The following is a 26,387-nucleotide window of genomic DNA, read 5'->3' on the forward strand; positions in this document are numbered from 1 at the left end:
AGGGGGAAAGACAGACCCCAAAGGAAAGCCTGTGATTAGGAAGTAAGATGCACAGATCTGGACTGGGGCAGGGAAATGGCTCAGTGGTAAAGCGTGCTTCCCTAGAATGGGCCTGGGTTCCATCCCCAGCACTGAGAGAAGAAAAAGGAAAAGAAAGGAAGGGAAGGAAGGAAAAAAAATACCAACTATTGTTTCAGATTCAGCTCCTATACTGAGCTCCAACAGATCAGGGTTAAAGTCAAAATGAAGTCATTTATACTAAAGCTCCATCCTACCAAACTGAAAGTAGACTGTTTATTTGACCTGCTGAGAATCAGGATTAGGGAGATAACAGTCAAATTGTCCAAAAAAGTCAGATTCAATTGATATGATAATGAAGTTCTCTTTGCTTTAATCCTTACACAAAGAAGTAATTTGAAATAAGCTGATGATAATTAGATAGTTATTTTCTTTTTATTCTGTCTCTCTGTCCCCACCTTATAAGGACAGTAACTTGAAATGACTAATTGGCTTTTGGGGTTTTGTTTCTGCTTTCTTTAAGTCTTTCTTTGTCCATAAAATCAACTTCTTGCCTGGTTTGGTGGCACACACCTATGATCCCGGAGGCTTGGGAGGCTGGGACAAGAGAATCTCAAGTTCAAAGCCAGCCTTAGTAACTGCAAGGTGCTAAGCAACTCAGTGAGACCATGTTTCTAAATAAAATACATAATAGGGCTGGGGATGTGACTCAGTGGTCTAGTACCCTAGAGTTCAGTCCCTGGTACAAAAAAAAAAAAAAAAAAATCATCAAATTCTTTTGCTTGGACTATTGGAATGCTTATTCTCTTTTATGGAATGAATTGTTGCCCAATTGTACAATGAATAATAAAGCCAAGGGCTGGGGGGTTCAGTGGTAGAGCACTTGCCTGCATGTACAAGGTCCTGGGGGTTGGGGGACTGAGAAAAGCCAGTCAAGAATTTTGTCTGTTGTTAGCATGTTGGTGTACACCTGTAATCATGGCAACTTGGGAGCTTGAGGCAGGAGGATTGCAAGTTCAAGGCTAGCCTTAGATACTTAGTGAGGCCCTAAGCAACTTAGTAGAGCCCTGCCTCAAAATTAAAAAATAAAAATAAAGGGCTGGGAATGAGGTTTAGTGGTAAAGCACCCCTGGGTACCAAAAAGAAAATAAGACTGTTGTCTTTTGACACTAGAAACCCAGTAACAGACAAATGATGGGGCTACATGATAAAAGAGTATGTTGCAGAAATAACCTGTCAATATGTATGACTACATACCCAGATACATCAATAGCTGCATTTTATTTAGAACTGTAATGATATATATTCACTATTACTGCTAGATAGGTGTTCAGGGACTCCAAGATGGCAGAGGCAGGGTACAAGAAATATGCCACTGGAGGACAATACAGGGAGAAGAGTCATCATGTCCCTGTTTATGATAAGTTTTATTATACATTACCCATGATAACTCCTGCCACAGGTTCAGGTTTTTTTTTGTGTGTGTGTTTTTGTTTTTGGTACCAGGAATTGAACCCAGGGGCAGTTAAACACTGAGCCATATCCTCAGCCTTTCTAATATTTTAGAGACAGAGTCTCACTAAGTTGCTTAGGGACTCCCAAGTTGCTGAGGCTGGCTTTGAACTTTTGATCTTACTGCCTCAGGCTCTGGGGTCACTGGGATTATAGGTGTGCACCACCATACCTGGCCTACAGGTTCCGTATTCTAAAATAACCAATGGGGAAAATTGGACACTGTTCTAATGAGGTAATATAAGGTAGCCAATGGGAACAAATGGTAAGGTCTTCAATCCAGTCCCATCTCTATAGGGAAGAGAATGCCTCACAACTCAACACACAAGACACTAATTCCCAGACACCAGGACCTTGAACCTCTTTCTTTTGCTCAACCTATCCCTCTCTACCTTATACAGTGTGTTACTTTGACCTTCTCCTTCAACAAATCTGTACTTTGCCTGGTGCTTCTGTGTGTCTTGCTCAATTCTTTGTTCGAGACACACCTGGACCCCAACTGGACATCCCCCACGATAACAATACTAAGGCCACCAGACAGGGGAGGGATCCAGGTGAAGATAAGGGTGACTTTCTCTGTTGACTCTCTTTTATGTCTGACTTGAATCTTTTACATGGAGAATATAATCATTTACTAGGGAGATAATTTTAAAAAGAAGAAAAGAGAGACAACAAGGAAATCACAAAAGGCACTGGAAATCAAGTTTTAATACCTCCCAGTCCCCTTTCCTAACTCCCTTTTTCTGCTAATATGCTTGCTCTGGAGAAGGGAGAAAGGCTTTTCATTTAATTAAAATGTAAAAATACTTTCCTTTTTTGCTGCCGGGTGGCCAGGGATATTCTGCTGACTCAGCAGTGAATAATCAGCTTTGACCTAAATAATAGAATAACTCAAAGTGGCACTGCAGTTGCATAAGAGAGATCCAGATTTGCAGTTCCTTCTTTCTCTCCCTCTCCAACTACCCCCCCTCCCTCACCACCGGGCTCCCAGCTCCGGCAGGCAAGCCAGTTACAGCAGGTTCTTTCCGCCTCTCCACCCCCACCATCTGGCTCATCACAACTTCATTTCTCATCCAATTGCTTCCAAAAACGGCCCCACCACAGAACTATTCTTGACCTCATCTCCTGCCTCGAAGCAAAGCCCAACCCTGAGGCTTTGCCACACCCGCTTTTCCCTGCTAGGCTCTGTGCCCTGTCCTCTAGGACCTAGCTATACACCAGTGACCTCTCCACGGAGGGTGGCCCAAACCTCTCATTGCTCAGTGGATGAAGCCCATCAACAGCATGCCAAAATGAGACAGCAGAAAGCAGAATTTCCTATGTAAATACGTTCTCATCAAACTCAAGCTCTTTACAGCTTCTGCCAGGAGTAGAGCTAGGTTGAGCTTCTCCAGGCTTGATTTCCAAAGAAGGCTCTACCAGGGCTCAGTGGTACGGCACTTGCCTAGCAAGTACAAGGCCCTGGGTTCAACACTAGCCCCGCAAACAAACAAACAAACAAAAAATATTGTACCTATTTTATGCAGTTAACTTATCTGGCACCCGCTAAGAAGATAGAGTGGGTTGGAAGATGGTGGGATTGGGTGAGTCAGAGGGCTGCTGGAATAAAAAATGTTAGTGAAAAATGGCATCCACCAAGCCTTTCTGACAGCCTGGCTTTTGTTTCACTGGATCGCTTAAGAGATGATTTGAGGGACTATATAGAAGTGAGTTTAGAAAACAAGTATTCAACAAACCAGAAAACAGAACCTCTGTACATGCACTTAAAACAACTGGGAACATCAGGCCTAAAGAAGAGAAGGAAGAATTGTGTGTGTGTGTGTGTGTGTGTGTGTTTGTGTGAGTGTTCACATATGTGGATGTGTACAACATCCAGTGGCCTTCACAGCCACAGGAAAGGGATACCGCAAAGCATGAGAAACAGAGCTGTTCTCCATTTCCCCTAAAGGTGACACGAGGAAGAGGCTTAAGTTTAAGATTTTCTTTGGACTGGTGAGGTTAATGCAGAGGTGGAGCACTTGCCTAGCATACACAAGGTCCTGAGATGATCAATTCCCAGTACAGGACAAAAAAAAAAATCTGATTACAAAGGAGAAAAATACTTGAACACCTATTTCAAGGGCACTGAAAAATTCCTGTCTTTGGAGGACAAGGTTGACACTGTCAAGTTGGAGGTAATTTCCTTGCAGTTATACTTAGGGGACAGGCCAGATAGGTTTTATTGAATCTTTGATCGAGGTAAAGATAAAGAGAAGGATCTCCTCATTTTTGTTATCAGCCAGTTTCTAAGTTTCTCCTGGCTTGGTGCTAGCAGTGTCTAGGTGAGGGGTGAGCTGCAGAGGGGACTGTGTGTCCTGACTTTCTGGAGTTGGATACAAGCAGGAGCACTATTTTTTTTTTTTTTAGTACTGGGAATTTAACCCAGGATTGCTCTATCACTGAGTCACACACTTATTTAGTTAGTTAATTTTCAAATAGGGTCTTGCTAAATTGTCTAGGCTGAACTGGAACTTGTGATCCTTCTGCCTCAGGCTCCACAGGTACTGGGATCATAAGTGCGTACCACCTCACCAACTTAAGCTGGAACTCTAATCTCCTGGGAGGATTGGGCCCATCCTGAGGGGATGCCCAAGGCTGCACTACCCCAGTAGTCTTTGTGAAACTGGTCAAACCCTTGAATAACTTCCTGGAGTGTCTTTTTTTTTTTTTTTTGGGTAAGGGGATTAAACCCAGGGATGCTTTACCTCTGACCTACATCTCCAGACCTTTTTATTTTTAAAAATTTTGTGACAGGGTTTTGCTAAGTTGTTTAGGGTCTTGCTAAATTGCTGAGGCTGGCCTCTATCTTGATATCCTCCTATCTCAGCTTCCCTAGTGGCTGGGATTATAGGCGTGTGCTGCCACACCAGGTCTCAAAGATCTTTCCTTTGGTGTTGGGGATTGAACACAGGACCTGTGTCTGCCAGTAAGCTAAATCAGCAACCCAAGGGTTCTTGATTTCTAGTAGGAGGGCAAGGGTGGCCTCTTGTCTGAGACACTTCAGCAGCATCAGCAAGAAAAAGGAAGCTGTCTGTGTGCATAAGACACAGAAACAGCAGTGACCAGCACTCATGTGCTTCCCCTTCCTCCCCCTGTTAGCTTGTCTGATGGCAAAACCAGCAACTTTTCCTGCATTCCCACGCCCTCCATCCTCCCCTTCCCCCAGCTGTGGATCCAGCTAAGAACCAAGGATGATAGTGGCCTTGCAGCTTGACATCCTCAGTGACTGACATGGCTGGGACACAAGGTGCCTACTGCTGTGCTGAGTGCATCCCATTTCTTCTCTCACACATTTCACACCCTCCTGAGACATAGGGTTACAATTTACAATCCACATCTGACAGTGGGGTGGGTTGAGTAACTATGCCAAAGAGTCAAGTCACCCAGTTAGATGGTGTGGAGTGGAGATGCAGGCTCAGGGGCTCAGCCTAGTTCAACAGGACTGACCAAGCACAAGGAATAAAGTCCCAAACAAGGGTCTCAACTCCACATTAGAACTTTGTGTGTGTGTGTGTGTGTGTGTGTGTGTGTGTAGCTAGGGATTGAATCTAGGGCCTTATGCATGCTAGGCAAGCTCTCTGCCACTTAGCCTCATCACCAGCCCCTCATTAGAAGTTTCTTAGGTGGTGGGGTCTCTCCCTGAATTGACCTCTAATGCCAAAGAGGGCAAATTTGTCAAGGCTCCAGATGCTTGCCTGTAAGAGGTATTGGGATAAGTAAATGGTCCTCCCTCCCTGACCCACCAGCATGATGGAAAAGAAGTGCCTGACTTGGGAAAGTTACAGCCAGAAGCATCCCTATCCTCAGCTAAGTATGTGAGTGCTAGAAGTTGTAAGAAGGCAGGGACCAAGCCAACTATGAAGTATGACCTCTGAAACACGTCCAAGTAGTTGCTTGAGAAGTTAGTGTTTGATTAAGGATGTAGAATACTCCAGCCATGGAGATCACAGAGATCAGCACTGACACTTCCTAGAAACATGGCCCTGTGGAACTTCTCTCTTAAGTTTTTCTATCTTTTCCAGCTCACAGAGATCTTTCCCCTTCCCTAAATTTTTACTGAAACTGACTAAATCATAGCTACTACATCTGTTTATATGACTTTCCCCATTTATAAAGCTCATCCAAGTGGGGTATGGTGGTATACACCCTGTAACCATAGCAACTGGGGAGGCAGAAGCAGGAGGATCACTCGTTCAAGGCCAGCCTCAGCGACTTAGCAAGACCCTGTCTCAAAAAATAAAAATGGCTGGGGATATAGCTCAGTGGTAAAGCACCCCTGGATTTAATCCCCAGTACCTAAATAAATAAATACTTAAGTAAAAATTAGCCAGATGTGGTGTCACATGCCTATAATCCCAGCAACTTAATGAGACTCTGTCTCAAAAAAATAAAATAATAAAAAAGAGCTAGAGATGTGGCTTATGGTTGAGCACCCCTGGGTTCAATCCCTAGTACCAAAATTAATCAATCAATCTTGAAAACTCATCCAGGGCAGAGACCAGGGACAAAGTCTCCCAAGAGAGTTTGCAAAGTATGAGTTGGCCAGTTGAGGTAGAAGTGGACCAGACCTTCCCCTACAAAGCCAAAGCAGTCTTCCTATGAGCAGCCAGGATAAACTGGCAAGGTGTGCTATGATGGAGAGGGAATCAGAAGACCTGGACGCACTCAGGGCCTGTGTCCTGGAGTAAGCTACTTGCTTGGCTCTCTGTTTCCTTATCTCTTCTAGGAAAATGATAATACTGACCCAGCTTACCTCATGGTTTTATCATGAGGTTCAAATCAGATAATATAGGTGAAAGTGCTTCATGCTAAGAGCCCTGTCAGTAAAAATGACTGTGCCTCTAATAAGTTTCTCCTTCTTTTTAAAACACCAGATAATTATATGCAGAGTCCATGGTTCCAAAATACACTTGTAAGAAATGGAGAGAAAAATAATGGGGGGAAAAAAAAACAAAAACAAAAAACCAGGAGAACAGGAAGGAAAATCAGATGCATGCAAGCCAATACTTACATAAGCAGATGGCAGCCAGGAGACGAAGGCCAGACTCTGGGGGGAAGCAGGTGGGGAAGAGTGGCTGCAACACATAGTTGGAGAAGGTGAGGGCGATGACGGCTTGGTTGGTGGGGTAGATCACCAGCACAGCAATCCACAGCCTCAGGAACCTGAAGGAGGAAGAGGACAGCCCGCCAAAGGGCACGGCAGGAATTCAGTCATCAGAAGAGAGCCTGGGCAAGTTGGTGGGCAGCCATGAGCAGAGGCAGGTAGATTAAAGGGGTGTGTTTCCTTTTTTCAATTTTCAGGGATGCTAAAGAGCCCAGCTCCCACCCCCACCCCAAATGAGACACCCAGCGCTCTACAACGGCAGTAAAATTGTTTAACGATGGAAAGCTAAGTTTCAACTAGCACCAACACCAGTCTTGGCATCTTTCTCTCTCCCTTCTCCTTTCATCATCTCTTCTCTGCCACTGTGGCCCCCAGCATTCACTGGGGGAAAAATTAAATTTGCAACCCCAGGATTCTGACAGCCAAGACATGCTAAGGGTGTGGTTATATTAGCAACTGCTGGGGGAGGCATCTAGTGGCTTTCACACCCATTGACCCATTGGTGAGAGATGAGCTCCTTGGCAGGTTTGAAGAACCTGAGGAAATTCCAGATTAGGGCTTGATTCTAGAGGGAGGGCATCATCCTCAGTAATATGAAAAGAGGGCACACTTACTGGTCACTCTCATTTGTCAAGATAAAAAAAGGTCTGTTTTTGTGACAACTTTTCCTGGAAGTCTATCGTCAGTGTTGTCACATAGCTCTATTTGCTTTGGCTCACACTCTTGCCCACCAAGATCAGTGAAGAGATTAAAATTACAACCCAGTTCTCCATCACTCTTAGGAATATTAAAGGGACACAAAGCTACACTAGCGACCATGACATGGAGGCAAAATGGCAGCACCACGGAGAGACTGCACGTTGAGACTAGAAACCCCCAATCTGACCTGTTTCTGAACCACCTTTCTCCTTTTCTTCTAGACCACTTAGGCCTCCGCAGATGTGCTTACCCTGCCAGTCCTCCAAAGATGTCCTTGACATAGGAGTAGTCACCTCCAGATTTGGGGATGGTGACCCCCAGCTCAGCATAGCAGAGAGCTCCCACGGCTGTGATGATGCCTGTCACAATCCAGACAATGAGTGCGAGGCCCACAGAGCCCGCATTCTCCAGCACACCCTTGGGTGAGACAAAGATTCCAGAGCCAATGATGTTCCCTGTAGGAAGCACCAGGAAAACGAAGTGAGACAGTGAGGTCAAGACATGGCAGGATTGGCCTTTGCAGGGTGGTCACATCTCTGATCCAATTCTAAATTGCCTATGAGATAAGTAAATGATCTTCAGAAAATGTGTCTAGCAATAATCCCTAGTAGGGATACCTCTAAGCAGAGAACTGACATACATTGGCCAGGAACTTGGTTAAAGTACTTTACGTGCTTCATTTAATTCTCCAAACAACACTCTGGAGTCAATATAACGTTTATTATATTTTACAGAGGAGGAAACTGAGTCTTAGAGATACCAAGAGAGTTGTCTAAATCTACACAGTAGTAAATGATTAAGCAAATACTGAATCTCAGGATACTGTAACTGGGCTACACATGGTCCACCCAAGGTGACAAGGGTCTAAGATTGGCAGATAATGTCAGGACTGGAAAAGTGGGCTGCTCTCAGAGACCATCTGTCAACTAGAAAGCTTAAAAAAGGAGCCAAAGGGCAAAATCTTTTGGACACCCCACGACTAGAGGTTTTCAAAACCTATGAGTATGGACAGCACTCCTGGAAGCTTGGCTTCTACCCCAAACACAACAGCCCCACCCTTAGTGCAGAACATGAAATAACCCTATAAAAACATTCCCAGTAGTCTGGAAATGGTTTGTAGGAGTACAATATGCAAAGCCTCAGCACTACATTCTTCCAAAGGTCATTCCCCTCCATTGTTTCATTTGCCCCTCACAACAACCTTTCAGAATCCAGGAAAAGGAGGAAGGGCAGACATTTCTCTCTATTTTACAAACCAAGAGACTAAGACACAGTGGGGTTAAGTGGCTTCCTCCAAATTCCATAGTTACTGATGGGTAAAATTGGATCTTGAAGTCAGTCTCCTGATGTTTAATCCAATGCTCTTTCCACTAATCCACTTCTTCTATACACACTGGGCTGGTTTTCCCTGAGAGATAAGGCCAGCAGCAAGTACAGAATGAGGACTCCTGGGCTGGGTTGAGCAGGGGAGGAGGAGGAGTGTGGGGCAGTGCCTGACATGCTTCTTCCCAAGTTTTCCTTTGTCCAATTCTTATGATTAAAATGATTAGAGGGGGTAATAGGGTCCAAGCCCTGTTCAGCTGCATCACCAAATGCCTAAGGGAAGAAGCAAGACTAAATGAATCCAGGTGGAAATGCAGGGCTGAAGTATCATGAGGCACGGTGGGCTTGACAGTGTTCTGGAGACATCTTCAATTCCCAACATCTCTCTTTCATGGTTTGGAGAGTGTAAAAAGTCCTATGCTTAGCCAGGTGTGGTGGTGCACACCTGTAATTTCAGGGGCTCAGGAGCTGAGGCAGGGGGATCACAAATTCAAAGCCAGCCTTAGAAAGGTAGCAGACTCCTAAGCAACTTAGCAAGAACCTGTCTCAAAATAAAAAATAAAAAAGGGTTGGGGACGTGGCTCAGTGGTTAAGTGCCCCTGATTCAATCCCCTGTACCAAAAAACAAACAAAAACCAAAAATCAGTTTTATGCTTGACTTTTCTGATCTCAACCATAACTAAACCTCAATTCATTCCTGATACTTTCACTTGTTTTTTTTTTTTGGCGGTGCTGGGGATTGAACTCAGGGCAAGGCAAACCCCACCAACTGAGTTACATATCCCTAGCCCTTCTGATAATTTCACTTGTAAACCAAAATTCAATTTACTTCTTTATTTACTTACTGACTTACTTATTGCAGTGGCGAGAGTGAACCCAGGGTCTCTAGGAAAGTGCTCTACCACATAGTTACATTCCCTTCCCCAAAACCCAATTTTAATCCAGGGTCAGGCATCCAGTTGTTGCACTTAAAAGGGAAGAGAAGAGAATATTCACGTTCTAAAAGCATAATGTTCTATTCCTCTGGGATGCAGAATATGCTGTCCATTTCCAAACTAAAAAATTGTCACGAGATGTATAGTAAGAATGCAGAACAGGTCCAGAGGACTTAAAAACAGTGACAACCAGAGAGACTGAGATATAGAATCAGCATAGGGCCACAGCTGGAAACAGATGAAATGGAAGCACATTTCTTGTCTCAAACATGTGTACGTTCTTTCGGTGCTAACAGTCTATCCCAAGAGAACAGAGCTACTTGTAGAACGTAACTAAAAGAAGAAACAATCCCCCGTCATCAAATCTGTGATACAAATATTAGGCAAAAAGTGAATAGATAAAAGATATCCTGAGTAGCACAAGTTTGTTTTTGTTTGTTTGTTTTGGTACTGGGGATTTAACCCAGGGGCACTTTATCACAGATATATCCCCAGCCCTTTTCATGTTTTATTTTGAAACAAGGCCTTGTTAAGTTGCTTAGGGCCTCACCAAGTTGCTGAGGTTGGCCTCAAACATGTGGTCTTCCTGCCTAAGCTTCCCAAGTTCTTGGGATTGCAGATGTGTGCAACAGTGCCCAGCCCAGAAGTTCTTTCTTTTTTATATTTTTGGTACTGGGATTGAACTCAGGTGCCCTCGATCACTGAGCCACATCCCCAGCCCTGTTTTATATTTTATTTAGAGACAGGGTCTCACTGACTCGCTTAGCACCTTGCTTTTGTGAGGCTGGCTTTGAACTCACAATCCTCCTGCCTCAGCCTCCCAAGCCACTGATATTACAGGTACATGTCACCATGCCTGGCCACAAGTGTTTTTTTTCCCCCCTCCATTTTTTTTATCCGTGCATTAAAGTTGTACATAATGGTGGGGTTCGTTGTTACATATTCGTATATGCACATGTGGCACAATTCTTAAAAGATTTTTTTTCCTTATATGTTTATGTAAAGTTCAGTGATAGGAATGAGAGGACATCTTTCCATCCTCTTCTCTGCTCAACCAGTCCCCACATGTGCTCGGCATGATGTGTTGGCTTAGTGTCCCAGGACTCAGGACATGTTCATCCCGTAACTCCTCACCTGCCAAAACTAAATTCACAGCTGTTCTCTGGAAGACATCAGTGCTGGGAAATGAAAGAACTAGGGACAGAGTTCCTAATAAGAATAGTAAATTCCTAGCCTACCAGGAAGTTATCAAAAGAGTGATCTACAGAGCATTTCAAAGTCAGCCAAGAAGAGAGCAATAGACCTAGGGTTATAAAACCAGTTCAAGGGGTTAGAAAAACAATCAATAGCAGGAGAAAAACAAGGTTTGACTTTGGTCTTTAAGATACTGAAAAAGGAGGAGGGAATAGCTAGGCTGTTTCTTAGAGCTGGGAACGGTTCTGAGGGGGAATGTGAGGGTGGGTGTTATTTGAAAGATCTGACCTTCTTAGGAATGAAGAGTCAATGTTCCACTAAGGGTTCTTGGAAAACAAACATGGCAATAGAGATCAGTAAATCAGATTCAGTGAGTCTCTGCTGTTGCTGTGACATTTCCAGAGTGTGTGTGCTCTCTTTCTCTTTCTAGGTCACAGGAGCCACTGGAAGATGGGATGTGAAAGACTAGAAGCCACTGGAGGGGTCTGGCCCACTTCCTGCTTCCACTTGTTCTTGGAGGCTCTGTGACACTTTCCAAGGAGCTGCCATGATTGGGAAGGTCTTAGTAGATTGGCATTGGGACCTGAGTAATTTTATAAAAAGTGCCCCCCATCTTAATTTTGGCAAAACTAAAATTACAAAGAAGAGCTCTGCTAGCTTGAACTGAGTGCTCAGGAGCAGGAAGGAATGCTTCTCTGATTCTAGGAAGAAGCAACCTAAAAAAAAACATAACCTGGGGCTGGGTTGTGGCTCAGTGGTAGAGCGCACGCCTAGCACCTGCGGGGCCCTGGGTTTGATCCTCAGCACCACATAAATAAAATAAAGATATTGTGTCCGACTACAACTCAAAAATAAATATTAAAAATTAAAAAAAAAAACATAACCTGAGAACATTTCTTCCACCTTAGTTGCTTCTGGAACTTGTGCAGGGGAGGATTGTTGCTTACAACAGAGCAATGCTCTGGACTGGCAGATTTTACATTGCATGCTCAAAAGCAACGTATACAACATACAATCTTTGGTATAATTATTTGATTAATATTTCTCTCTTCCACGGTACTGTAAGCTGCAATAGCAGGAACTGTGTTTCTTTCCCTCATCTATGAAGTGTCCCCTAGTAGACAGACACTCCATAAATGTTTACTGAATAAATAATGTCTGACATCATTTACTGCATTTTTATTTGGAACTTCCAAATCCCGTAACAATGTTGAGTGTGTATTGTACATAGGCAAACAAGTAAATCAACCTACTTATTTCAGTGCTGAGTAAACTAGACTGGCTATTATTATCAACTCCAATTCATAGGGAAGAAAGCAGGGCAATTATAATATTCCCATTTTCCAAATAAAGAAAATGAAGGAGAGGCATTATTATTCCTATTTTATGGATAAAGAAACTGAGATTCAGAGAGGTAGTTACTTGCCTAAATCACAGGGTAAGGTAGTAGTAGCTAGACTGGAACCTAAATCTTCTGCCACAATCTCAAGCATTTCACTTCCCATAGATACTGGAGTAACTTCATGCCCCACTCCACACGGGCAAGGGGAATAGTTTACACACAGCACTTATTAAAGAATAAGAACATATTGCTGGGTTCAGTGGTACACACCTGAAATCCCAGCTACGCTGGAGGCTGAGGAAGGAGGATCACAAGTTTGAGGCTAGCCTCAGCAGCTTAGCGAAATCCGTCTCAAAAAAAAGGACAGGGGATGTAACTCAGTGGTAGAACACCCCTGGGTTTGATCCCCAGTATCCCCCTGCCCACCAAAAAAGAATTGGAACAGATATCTGATTCCTTCCTTCTATCTCAATGGTGATTTACAAAACATTCATGTCCACTACATTACTTGAGTCTGATAACTACTTTCTTAGGTGGGCAGGGCAAGTAGCATCATCCCTATTTACCTTTGTGGGAACTGAGGCTCAGAGAGAAGAGACTTGATCAAAGTCACATACTGCAGAAGTAGCAAAGCCTGGACGAGAGACCAAGTCCTTGGACTCCTGCCAGGGTTTCCTGCAGACTCCATGCTGCCTCTCCTCTAGAAACTGCAGGACACGCACTTCAGCTGGAGGGCTTCCAAACTTGGACACTGTCCAAATGAGACTTTCCTAGAGTGGCTTTGATAAAGGAGAACAGAGAACCTTTCTTTCTTTTTGGTACCGGGTATTAAACCCACAGGCACTTAACTACTGTGCTACATCCCCAGCCCTTTTTATTTATTTTTTATTTTTCATTTTTGAGACAGGGTCTCACTAAGTTGCTTAGAGCCTTGCTAAATTGCTAAGACTGGCTTTGAACTTGTGATTTCCTGCCTCAACCTCCCAGGTCCCTAGGATTACAGGCGTGCACCACCATGCCTGGTGGGAACCTTTTTTGATGAGATTTAGGAGGAAAATCGACTGCTGTGGGGATTTTTTTTTTTCTCTGTTGTTTTACTCTTTTACACATTGTCTATAAGGCCATTTAAGTGTGTGATGCACACCTGTCTGGTAATGCCTAGGTAATTGAGGTCAAGGTTTTACTCCTGCTTCCATCCACCCCAATTAACAAAGTAATCATCTTATCACACAGATCTTCTTTAGTGAAAAATGGATTCTGGGATGCCTGGACAATGAGGCCCAGCTTGGCTTGTTCTTTCAAAGAAAAGCTAAGCAAACCGTTGTATTAAAAATGGGCCAAAAGGGCGGGGGGGTGGGGGCAAGTTGTATCAGCGGGCAAGTCTTCACTAGAAAAATTGCCAGAATTGAGAAAATCCACATTTGCCATGAATAATCACTAACCTCCCCACCTGTATGTCAATACTCATGTGACTCCCATTAAGGCATTACTCACATCCAGGCCTGTCCACACTAGAAAATCTGTAGCCATCAAAGTATTTCCTAGGGCATGGAATTATAGACTTCTAATGCCCAACAGACCCTCAGATCCAAAAGGCTTTGGCTTTCCTTACTTTTTCATGTTAGTCTTGAAGTCTAACCACAGCTTCCTGTTGGGGCTTAGAGGTTCTGGCCATTTTCATGTCCAGAGAAAGCTGAAGTGAATCTGCTTTGTGCTTTCTCCATAAATGGCTGGGAGACTCTCAGAGCTTTTCAGGACTGAGGGAACAGTATGAAAGCAGGGTCTGGCACGCTGGAGAGGCTTTGACTCTCACCCCAGGCCTGCAGGCTCATGTGCCTCTCCCTGCACACACTTTCCCATCAGGGTTGTACAAACAGCTGCCACAGGGGTAGGAACAGGTCAAGACTCCAACATATTCCCTTCAGGACTAAATGTCCTGCAGATTGGAGATGTGGACAGCATGCAGGACTCTGCTGTTCTGGATTCCTTACTGGAAAGGGCAATAAACTCAAGAGTTGGAGGAGCTACTGGGTTCTCACTTTGCCACTTAGAGGCCCTGTGATCTGAATCACTTCCTTCATGTACAGAATGGGAATAATTGTGCCTGCTCTGCCTACTTACAGGGTTGTTGTGGGGCTCAAGGGAGATCACATCCACATGAGGCACTTTATAATCTATGAAATGCTAACAAAGATAAGGACATACTAGGATCTGTAGCAGTAGAGATAGGCACCAACTGTAGAAGAATCCAACAAGCTTGCTTAGGAGGCTTGGCTCTGAAACAGCACTGTACAGCCAGGACCATGAAGCATTCTCTGAGTCATTTGTCTACTTGTCTAGATATAATTTTTAGATGCTGCAGGGCCGCAGGTAATTGCATTTCAAAAAGTATTTATTGAGCGCCCACTCAGTACATGCTTGCTTTGGAAGGTAATTGGGAAGCACTTGTTCACACATGGTCTTTTAATGAAATAAAAGGACATAACTACCACCCACCCGCCAATGAAAGACAGGCATTGTGGCCTGAGGGGCAAAAAGTACTCAGTTTCAAAAATGCCCTGCAAGGACTTAATTTTGCCTCCAGTGTTTCCCTGCCTGATTGGAGAATCACGCAACTACAGGGAAAGACTTTGACTTCTTAAGTGGCTTTTCAATCAGGGACAATTTGCTCCTCATTTTCAGCTGACAAAGTCTGGAGATACTTTTGGTTTTCATACTGGAGTGAGATGTTACTGGTACTTAGGGTGGCAAGGCCGGGAATGTTGCTAAACATCCTACAAAGAACAGATCAGCCTCACACAACAATGCATCTGATTGCTCTACCTTCAAGCTTCAATGTCATCATCTAGTAATCTGGTAATCTCTCAAGTCCCTAAATCCCTTTCAGCTTTGAATGTGGATTTTTTTTTTTTTTGCTAAGCACAAAATGTATGGTTCATGGGAATAACTCACTTTTAATTGGTACTGGGGATTGGACCCAGGGGAACGTTTCCACTGAGCCACATTCCCAGCCTTTTGTTTGTTTGTTTGAGGCAGGGCCTTGCTAAATTGCTGAGGCTGCCTTTGAACTTGTGATCCTCCTATCTCAGCCTCCAGAGTCACTGGGATTACAGGCAGTTGATTCATTTTTTAACTGACAGCTATTGTTCAACAAATACTTTCTAAGCACTTACATGTGCTACACTGAGAATGTGGAGACATGAAATTGAGTAAGACTCAGTCCCTGCTCTCAAGGAATTGTGTGAAGACATGTGTATGCACACATACAGCTAACAGCACCAGGTAGAAGAGAAGTTACGGATGTGCTATGCAACATTTTGACACGGTATTAGGGATGAAAAAGACTACTGGTTGCAGGGGAAAGCTGCTAATGAGTACATAGATTCATATCAACAGAGAAAAACGGAAAGGCAATTGGCTAGTTGCTGAAATGGTCAGTTCTTCCCATCATCCAATCAGTGCAATCAAAATTTCTGAACCAGAATTAGTGAGTGTCTGAGTTGGGAGTTGGAGGAAAAGTAGGGATGATAGAGGACGAGCTCAAGAAGAGAAACTAATATTTACTGAACACATACCACAGAGTAGGGGCTTTGTTTTAACACTCCAAAAGAAACTTTCATTTAATAGCTAAGTAAACTGATAATTAAGTTGTTCAAGGATAGGAAGAGTGTATACAGGGAAGCAGTTTGCAAACCCAAGATTATCTCCAAAGCCGGTCCTCCTCTGATGTATCACTGATGGCTCCTCCCTCTCTATTTGTTACAAATCATGGAAAAATTCATCTTAAGCTTTCTAATTCCAGAACCAGGTCTCAAAAGCCCCCTTAAGGCAGCCTGACCTGCCTATTTCAGCTACTTACTAACCACCCTGCACAGAATTATATTCTACAAGAAGTAACTAAAGTATGCATTTCACAGACGTGCAAGTAGGCACCTTTAAGATAGAGATAAGGAAAAGTACACTGATAATTCTGCAGCAACGATACTCCAAGCAATCTGCCTACACAATATGCAGCTCAGTATGAGGTTGCCTAGGACATCTTCAGGCGTACTGTAAAACTCTCTCCCCAGAAGTGACGTCACTGATGATGCTGAGTTATTTAAAGCAGGGAGCCAACCAATGGGAAAATTTATGACTGTGACAAAGAATAAGGGATGAGATGTGATCAATAAAGCTTCAGTCCAAACTTCAATCATTCTATAAATAAAACAGCTTAAAATAGACTTGAGGGATTATTCTGCTTCTTAGAAATAAAATTCACCACTGCTCAGCACAAAGCCTAGGGTATAATGTACTCAATGAGTGTTTGCTAAATTATGGAATAATCTCCAATCCTATGACCAACAGCCCCCACCTTTTTCCTAAGTGGCGGCTTGCAGTTTGCCATTTCTAGAACTCCACAGAAAAGAGACAGAAGTGGAGGTGAGTCTCTCTAAGCAAATTCTGGGACAGGAACAAGATATGGTTCTTCTTGCTCTGTATGCTCAATAGGGAAATAAAAATCAGAAGAGAGGTCTGGGGATATAGGTCAGTGGTAGAATGTCTGTCAGTCTGAACAGACCCTGGGTTTAACCCCCAGTACCAAAAACAAAACAAAAAGAGAACACACATACACACAAAACAACAACAAAAAGCCAAACACAAAAAAACACAAAAGAGAACAGTTTCTAGACCCCTGAGTTCCTGAATTGTTCTTGTTTTCTTCTTTCCTTCCTCACTTTCTTTCTGTTTTAGTGTACTGGGGTTTAAATCCAGGGCATTTAAGTATACTAGAAAAGAGATCACTAAATTGCCCAGCCTGGCCTCAAACTTGTGATCCTCTTGCCTCAGTCTCCCAAGCAACTGGAATTATAGGTATGCACCACCACCCTAGGCATGGTCCTTGTGTTCTGTAGATTGGAATCTACTCCTGGACTAACTTGCTCCTGGCTGCTTTTCTAGATCCTCCCCTTGCCCCACAAAAGCAAGGAGAAAATAATGAGAGCAACAACAGATTCCTGAGACACTTAAGCTTGTAGGCAGCTGGATTAACCCTCAGAAGAAAACCTTGGCAGCTTGTCAACTTTTGAGAATCCCAAACCTCTACCTCATTTCAATAAGCTGATTTAACTCAGAAAAGTTGTATATTTGGTGCTAGCCTCTTTGAAAAGGTCATCTGATTTTGTACAGCATGTTTTTATTGTTATTTTTCCAAATAAAATGGGCTTTTTGGTTCTTTCTTTTGAACACCACTTTATACCTGCTGACTTCCTCTTTTCTTTCCTGGACTCTTAAAAGTCTCCTGCTAGTCATTCATTGTTTAATTCTGCTAGTTGAAGGAACATTATGTAGCCCTCACAGTACCAGTTTCAATAAAATTGGTCCCTGAGCTCTCTGGTTCCTGGAGGTGGGAAGTGTGGAACAAGATCCCTGGTCTCAACCACCTTGTGCTCCATGCTATAGAACATTGCAGTTAAATCTAGTAGCTTCAAAGTTCAATGACCTTGCTTTGCCTATTACCCAGTCCTTTACCTATTTGAATCTTGCGACCTTGCATTTTTCTCTTTTTTCTTCCTTCCTTCTTTTCTTTTCTTTCTTTCTTAGTACTTGGGGTTGAACCCACAGGTGCTTTACCACTGAGCTACATCCCCAACCCTTTTCATTTTTTATTTTTGAGACAGGGTCTCACTAAATTGCCTAGGCTGGCCTGGAACTTGTGATCCTCCTGTTTCAGTCTCAGGAGTAGCTACAGCTACAGGTGTGTGCCACTGCACTACCTGAACCTTGCATTTCCATAATACTGTATATTGCCTGAAACTATTCATAAAGTACTCATCAAGTACCATGTACCTGGTTATAGCAAGTGTTCAGTAAACGATAGCTACCACTTATTACTTTGCTGGCTATAGACCTCCTACTCACCAAGATATGTTTCTTTTGAAATGTCTCTGAGCTGGCTTCTGTCCCAGAATTTTCTTTGAGAATGATGAGAGTTTTAATCATATTTTCATCCTGAATGAAACAATCCTAATACTCTTATGTCTGTCTGTCTGTATTTGTTTATTTCTTTTTAAAAAAATATTTTATTTTTTAGTTGTAGTTGTACACAATACCTTTACTTCATTTATTTATTTTTATGTGGTGCTGAGGATCGAACCCGGGCCTCACACGTGCTAGGTGAGCACTCCACCGCTGAGTTACAACCCCAGCCCTCTTTTTTTCTTTTTAATGAAAGTACAAACTTAAGAACCAGTCTTTCTACTCCCTCCGTCTGGTCGGCATCCAGCAAACATTTTAGGTATTAGAAGCTAATACAGGGGCTGGGGTGGTGGCTCAGTGGTAGAATGCTCGCCTAGCATACACGTGAGGCACTGGGTTCGATCCTCAGCACCACATAAAAAACAAACTAATGTATCCACCTAAAACTAAAGATACACACATAAATATTAAAAAAAGAAGCTAATACATTCTTTTAGAGTCTAAAATGTGAAATATTCTAAAGTGGTTTAAACCACATGGGTCTGAAGTCTTTTGGACATATCATTTTTCCATCAGCTCAACACCATTTGAGTACAATTATGCCTATGGCCACATTTCTCTGTTGAAAGATATCCTTTTTAAAAAACATTTTTCCCAAAGTTTTTCAGTATTAGACATTTACAGTCCTTCCAGATTCTAGTCTTGAGCTGTCTTCCTCCATGGCCCATTCCACCACCATGTGACACACATCAACCTTTCTCCTGTGGTTACCAAGTAGAAATAGAGGATGCGGAAGCATTTTGGCTCTGGAGTCAGACCATTCAGTTATCAACTGTGTGAACCTCAGCAAATTACCTATCAGCTTTGTGACTCAATTCTCACCTATTTACAATAACAAAACAATAAGATCAATTTTCATAGGATTGTTGTCAGTATTAAATAAGATAGCATATGTAAAGAGCTTATAGCACAGGAACTAGCATTTAGTAAAAGCTGGATAAATACTTTTTTTTTTTAATTGTGTTAGTTGGGAGACTATGGTCTAGTACCTAGACCTGTATCCAGTATCACCTTGCAGCAAATATAACAAGTTTCCTCATGAGCATACAGTGTATTAAAAACAAAAAGGTCTCACAAATTATGAACATTTCTTTCTTAGGCTCTATAGACTCTTGTTTGTCTTCAGATCTAATTTTAGTGCATGTATCTAAATACATGACTAATACACAGTTCCAGACAGTCAGGAACTCTAACGTGGCTGGAAGGTGTGCAATGGAGGAGTTAATGGGAACACAGCTCAGGTTTGCCCCAAGTCTTTCTGCAATTGCACCGGGAACACTGCCTTCCTCCACCCTGACTATCCAGCACCCCAACACTGGGAATACATTAATTGCTTCATCTACAAAAATGAATAAGGACCCCTGCCAAGTTTCTACAAGAAAACATCCCTTTAGGACATAAGAATAGAAATAATAGAAGATCTTGGTTCAAGATTCAGACAAGTTCTGGGTTTGAATTCTAGTTCCAAGACTTTTTAGTCTTGTGACCTTCCACAAGTTGCTTATCCCTTTGAGCTCCTATTTCCTTATCTGTAGGAAGAGATAAGTACCTACCACATAGGGTTTATTGTGAAGGACAAACAGATTTTGTACCTTAGATAACTGGATGAGAATGCCTGTCAGGTGATATATTAATAGTTGTCATTATTAATAAACATGTCATCAACAAGTGAATTTTGCTGGTCTTCACAATCTTTTTAGATTTGGGGGTTGGGGGGGGCTTGATGTAGTGGCATATGCCTGCAAGTTTGAGGCCAGCCTGGGCTATTTGGTGAAACCCTGTTTCAAAATAAAAAATGAAAAGGGCTAGGGGATGTAGCTCAGTGGTAGAGCCCTTGCCTACTATGTGCCAAGGCCCTGGATTCAATTCCCAGTACCACACACACACACACACAAAAAAAAAAAAAATAAAAGATTTTGGGGGGACTCCATATTCATGATGAAATCTAAGGTCATCTGCTACCAAGAGTTGTCCTTAGTCAAATACTCAGAGAACAATAGACTTGTTATGTTAGGATAAGGGTGCTGTTAAAAACTAAACAAGGACTAGGGGTATAGCTCAGTGGTAGAGCACTTGCCTAGCATGCCCGAGGGTGTGGGTTCAATTTCCAAAATCACATACGCACAGAGATCAAAACATACCAACAAAACTGTCCAGGTTGATGAAATTATTCCTAGCTTAAAATGTCCCCATTGCCCATCAGATAAACACTTCTTATTACTAATGTCTTCAAATTTTTGCCCAAGAGCCAATTAAATTAAAAAATAATTTGAGTAATTGTTCTGCTAAGCAATAAAGATTCTGAGATATATAAGACGCTATTTTTCTTCTTTCCTTTCTTTCTTTCTTTCTTTCCATTCTTTCTTTCTTTCCCTCTCTCTCTCTCTCTCTTTCTTTCCTTCTTTCCTTTTATCTGCTTGTCTTTTTTAGAGGGTAGGAGTGGTCCCTATTTCGGAAAAGGGCGTTTTAATTTGAAAGGCTCTCTCTCTCTCTCTCTCTCTCTCTCTCTCTCTCTCTCTCTCTCTCTCTTTCTTTCTTTCTTTCTTCTGGAGCTGGGGATTGAACCCGGGGCCTCACATATTCTAAGCACGTGTTCTACCATTGAGATACATCCTCAGCCAGGACACTGTGTTTTTGTTGTTTTTCAATGCTGGGTTCTAAGCAAACACTTTACCAATGATTACACCTCCAAACCCCAAGACAATAATCTATGCTCAAGGAAATAACAGTTTAGTCATTGTCCTTTTGCTTACAAAGTATCCCAGAATTCCCAGTACCTTAGTATCTTTTACTCCATTTTTTCCCCACATATTTTCAAGAGGCTTCTTTGCCGAGCATGGTAGCACACACCTGTAATCCCAGCCATCTGGGAGGCTGAGGCAAGAGGATCACAAGTTTGAGGTCAGCCTCAGTAATTTAGCGAAGCCTCAAGCAACTTAGTTATATGCTGTCTCAAAAGAAAAAATGAAAAGGGCTTGGGACATAGCTCAGTGGTAAAACGCCCCTGGGTTAAATCTCAGTACCAAAAAAAAAAAAAAAAAAGGCTTCTTAATCTGCTTGCTAGTGAGAATTATTCCTTATGCTTCCTGACCTAACTTTGCCCTCCCCCAGCTCTTACTAAGCCATGCTGTTAATGTTTTTTTTTTTTTTTTTTTTTTTAATAAATATGAATCCTATCTTCTCACTCAGATAAGTAATTCCAGGACATGACTCCTGTAAGTTCGTTTTATATTTCCATAATACCTGATATTCTGTTATTTCTACTTTCAATCATCAATGATAATTATGAATGAAATTTTATGAGCTTATATGAAGTATATAGTTTAACTTATCCTTCTAAGTCAGTTGGGTATGAGACAGATTTGGGTCAATGCTGCTTTCCCATATCATATCATCTGATTCACTTAGGAAATTTCCTGTCTCCTTTTGCCTTTTAATTCACTTTCTTCCATAGTGTTGACATTGAACAGCAAGCAGATCACTGAATTCTGCATGGAAAATGCCAGTTCTATTTTTGCATTTGGTCTTGAAAAACTTGAATCATTATCATCCACTCCGAAACCCCTCTAGAAGAGGACAGGGCAGCACCTCAGCACATCTGCAACTCATAGCCAAGCAGCAGGGAAAGCAGAAAGTATTTTGCCCCTATATCATCCTAAAGGGGACAATTATTTGTATCCTAATTTGAACTGAGGTAGAATAGTGCCAGTTACCTCTACAAGGATTTTTTTTTTGTGTGTGTGGTGCTGGGGATTGAACTCATGCCCTTGTGCATGCAAGGCAGGCACTCTACCAACTGAGCTAAATCCCCAGCCTCCAAGGATTCTTATACTTTGGGAAAAAATCCTGATTTTTCTGAAACCACATACTATATTTGAAATCTCTTTTCACCACAGAATACCGGTATCATTGCTCTTGTTACTGTAATGTCACCATGGGGAACTCTGGCACTACTCACATTGAAATACTATCCATGAGGCCATGGACAAACCAGTAGTAATATTCACCCAGATGAAATTGTACTTATTATATCAGAACACTCCCATTTCTTCATAGTCTTAGAAAAAAAAATTTAAAGAGACAAAGACCTCAGGACATAGGCAACTTCCCTCTAACTGAATACCTGCATTTATGGAGGGATGGGTAAGCAAGGCTGAAAGCAGGAAAAAGGTGGTTTGCTTGTGTTGTGCATGAGGACTCTGTGTATCAATCAGAGCCTTTCCAAAAGGAGGAAAATGCTTAATCCATTCAGTCAAATTGAGGAAAGAGGCAAAAGGCTCTAGGCTATGTATAGATTACAAATTGGCATGAGCTGTACCTATTGAGTTCCTGGCTGATCTCATTTTACAGATCAATTGAGATAAAGTAAAGAGAGGCAAAGAAAATGTAATAAGAAAAAGTAATGAGAGATTGAGATCATGACTATGATTTTTTAAAAATATTATATATTTTTTATATAACTGTAGAATGCCTGGAAAACCTCTATGAGTTAGAGAATTAGATAAAGTAGATCCCATTTTGAAAGGGACTGGAGATAACTATGATCACTGAAGTCTGGGTGTGGAGGTGAAGAGGATTATCTGAATACTGTACTGATTTTATTTGAGTTCAAGAGTGTTCTCCAGTGTCACTTTGCTCTCATGCCAAAGTGTCTCTGAGCTACGCATGAAACATGTTGTTGTCCAGAGAAACTGGTTTATGGGCCACAAGACATTGTAAGCCTTCACAAAGGAACTCTGGATAGAGACCACACATCAACACATTGGGCCTGACCATTCTGTATCCTTCTTGTGGGAAGAAGTAAAGCTGTCTATCAAAGATAGTAGAGAAAACTCATTCTCTGAAGGGCAGGAATGTGCCATTGCTTGACATCCATCCTCAGAGCTTCTCTGAAAAGAGGAAGCTGTGTTGTCTTGAGCTGTAATTGGGACTCCGGCTCTACAGAGGGTCTTTGAGAGAGATATCATCATGGTCTGCACTGGCACTGAAGGCCACCCAACTCCTCACCTTCAAAGCCTCCAAGACAGGACACATTTTACTCATCAATTCCTCCTGCACTTTACATTATAGTTACTATTCCCTTTGAGAACTTACAGAGTCTTCTGTATTAAGAGATAGGTGGATTCTACTAGTCAACTAGAGAAAACTGTAAACTGTTTGTAGAAGACCACAATCGGTCCCCTTTTTCTTCCATAATTTCTTCATCTGTGAAAAGTGAATAACAGCCCTGTCACATCTACTTCACACAGTAAAAGTGCTGCATAGGATGGAAAAGGCTATAAAAAGTCAAGGGATTATTATGGTGGTTGTTGCTATTTTTATTACACATTCCTTAGTTTCATCTAACATACAACAAAATATCTACTAAATATGCCTCAAAAGCCAGTTCACAGCCTGCGGAGGGTGTTTGCATAAAACCAAGTTAAAAAAAATCCATGTCCCTCAGCCTGAATCAGAACCTCCAAGTGAAGAGCCAGGTCACCTATATTTTTAATAAGCTCCCAGGCAATGTCGGAAGGTATAATCAGCCAGGTTTGTGACCCTTATTTGCTCCATTCTACGAAGAGACCTGTTTAGCCCGGTTTGGAGGAAGAGGCGTATGACAAACATGACTTCCATGCCTCTCAAACTTGACCAGTGGAGGTGGGTTAAAACACAGGTGACTGACAATACTTTTCTAAGAGTAGGAAGCAAAACCAGTGCTTCAGAGGGATGAATATCCCACCGAAGGACCCCTAGAGTGCGGAAAGGGCAGTAGGTGGGGAAAAAAATTGCACTCACCTACAATGATACCACAAGCACTGACCAATCCGATCTCTTTCTTCAGAGCTACTCCGCCCCCTCCGGAACCGGCCTCGGGACTGGCCTCCTGCTCGCTCCCACCTGGGTGGTTCTTTTCGGTGTTATTTCGGTGTCTGGCTCCTTTTTCCATCTTTCTTGTTAGGATTCGAACCTCCAAAAGCTCTCTATTTAAATGCATGTGCGGGTAGATAGATATAGAAAGAGAGAGAGAGAGAGAGAGAGAGAGAGAGAGAGAGAGAGAGAGAGAGAGCGCGCCTTTCAAATTAAAACGCCCTTTTCCGAAATAGGGACCACTCCTACCCTCTAAAAAAGACAAGCAGATAAAAGGAAAAAGTAAGATAATAACTATTCTGTATTGACGCTTTCTTATCACTCCTGCTTATGACAAGGAACGTGTTGTTTAAAAAAAGAAAAGAAAAGAAAAAGGAGACATAAAAATTTACATATAAAAATAGAACTGTACCAGCGACTCCAGCTGGAATTCTCCTGAAGGGGGTGTATCTTCGGAAATCAGGATGGTTCTGCTCCGTGGACCAGGCAGTGGCTTATTTCAGACGCTTCAAAAAGACAGTCGTCTGGATTTCCTCGCAGCTCTCCTCCTAACAAAACAGATTGCCTTTACCTCCCCCTTGGTCTTTTCGTTTAGGATGAGGCTAACAGTAGTTTTCATTAACTGGAGGGTGGGAAAAGGCAATCCTCAGGTACTTTCTTCTTTTTCCAGAAAGACAAAAGCTGTGGACCTGAGCGGCTTGCTCCAGATCTGCTTTCCACCTGCTGTGGGATTCTTTCCCCTTCCCGTCTTCTGCTTCCGCTTTTCCCAGATGTCCTCTCCTTTTTTTCGCTGGTCTTCTCGTCCTTTTTTCCCAGGGTCGGATCTCCGATCTTGGTGCTTACGGCACGGACTGCTCCATCGCTCCGGGTTACGGGAGAGTGGTTCCTCCACACGCGAATGTGCTTCCCTTTTAGCTAGGGGTTTTATTTGCTGACCCAGGCTCCGCCTCCACCTCCTGCGTTCCTCTCCATCCTCAGTCCCTTGTCCTCCCTCCTCTTCAATTTAAATATTAGCACAAAGCACACCCCCCCCACCCCCCCCACCCCCATCTCTGACAAAATGGATTTAAACATTTCTCTTTGTAATCGGGTCTTTCTCCTTGTAATTAAGTGGAAGTAAAATCCTTTCGCATCAACTGCTCCGGGAGAGCTCAGTAACCAGTATTGCAAATAGGTCGTACAGCATTTGTGAGCTTTGTAAAATAAAGGAACAGTGGTGCCCATGCTTTTAATGCCATCAGAAATGAACTGGCCAATGTATTGAAATATTTAGGTCTGGATCATTGGAGGATAAAGGAGAGAAGATTGTAGGGATAACATCTTTAAGAGTCGTTTCTTGAAATTAGGAGGAATCCATGGGTGGGGGAGGAGAGTAGAAGGAATTAAAGATAATGCAAAAATTTCATTTAGTGTTATTGTGAACTATAAAGGTGGGGGGGACCAAAATCACCAGGAAGAGGTGGCCTCACTGCTCACAACTCTTATTTAGGTACTGAAACATAAAAGCTATGACTCTGAGCCTGGTGTCACACTTTCCAATATTTTTATGTCTGTAAGTTATTTGAAAAGTAGACATGGGAATGATCAGACCCTCACTACTCAGGAAGCAGATTGACAGACATTGAGAGATGACTAACATTACCATATTGATATTATATCTCTACTTTCCTGAAGAATTTCACTCAAAACTGTTGCTTTACCACGGAAGCAGTGATGTCTATTTCCAATTGTAAAATACTAAAAAAAAAAAAAAAAGTATGAAGCAATGTAGCAGACAATACTATAAGTTTAAAGTTATTGTGGAATCCTATTAAGTATATTATGAACAATTATTTTATTTAAAAATGGGTCTAAAAAATAAAAATTCCTAAACGGAACAATTTACTACAGAAACTTAGACTTTTTGGAAAATGTTCCAAAAGATTTGGGGTTTTAAGGAAAACATACTTTTTATTCTTTAAATTGGGGTTGGATGAGCTATTGTACCAAAAGCTTTTCCAAATGGGGTAAAGTCCGACAGCAATCTTCTTTTCAGTCTGCTCCTTGATCACTCAGCAAGTACTAAGATGTTTCAAAGGTTAGAATTTCAACCCTTCTCCTTCTGCTGGTTCAAGATATAGCAATTTGAAAACCTCAGCAAAAAAAGAAAGAAAGAAAGAAAAAGTGTGGGTGGTGTATAAAGGATTTTCAACAAAAAGAACAGACAAGGCAGGAATATATAGCACAAAACTCTGTGGGAGAGAATGAGTCATGGAAAATGAAAAAATTTGAATTGCCTCTGGCCTTTCCTGATAACCTTAGAAAGCACTGAGGAAAAACAATTGATGGATTCATTTTTAAACAATCCTAT

At 42.2% G+C, this 26,387-nt stretch overlaps 1 protein-coding gene across 1 annotated transcript in view; it reads right to left on the bottom strand.

The window, feature by feature from the left end:
• The window catches only part of Slc7a8 (solute carrier family 7 member 8), a 57,166-nt gene extending 32,245 nt beyond the window's left edge, over positions 1-24,921 (bottom strand). Inside the window, exons 1-4 of the mRNA XM_027920115.2 lie at positions 24,450-24,921; positions 23,966-24,150; positions 7,623-7,827; positions 6,581-6,732 (exon numbers count right to left, since the gene is read on the bottom strand). Of these exons, the coding sequence (XP_027775916.1) occupies positions 6,581-6,732; positions 7,623-7,827; positions 23,966-24,116 (508 nt within the window). The 5' untranslated portion in view covers positions 24,117-24,150; positions 24,450-24,921. The remainder of the gene's footprint in view (positions 1-6,580; positions 6,733-7,622; positions 7,828-23,965; positions 24,151-24,449) is intronic.
• Positions 24,922-26,387: the final 1,466 nt, after the last annotated feature.

This window comes from Marmota flaviventris, chromosome 2, assembly GCF_047511675.1.
Source record: "Marmota flaviventris isolate mMarFla1 chromosome 2, mMarFla1.hap1, whole genome shotgun sequence".
In the NCBI taxonomy this organism is placed as follows: domain Eukaryota; kingdom Metazoa; phylum Chordata; class Mammalia; order Rodentia; family Sciuridae; genus Marmota; species Marmota flaviventris.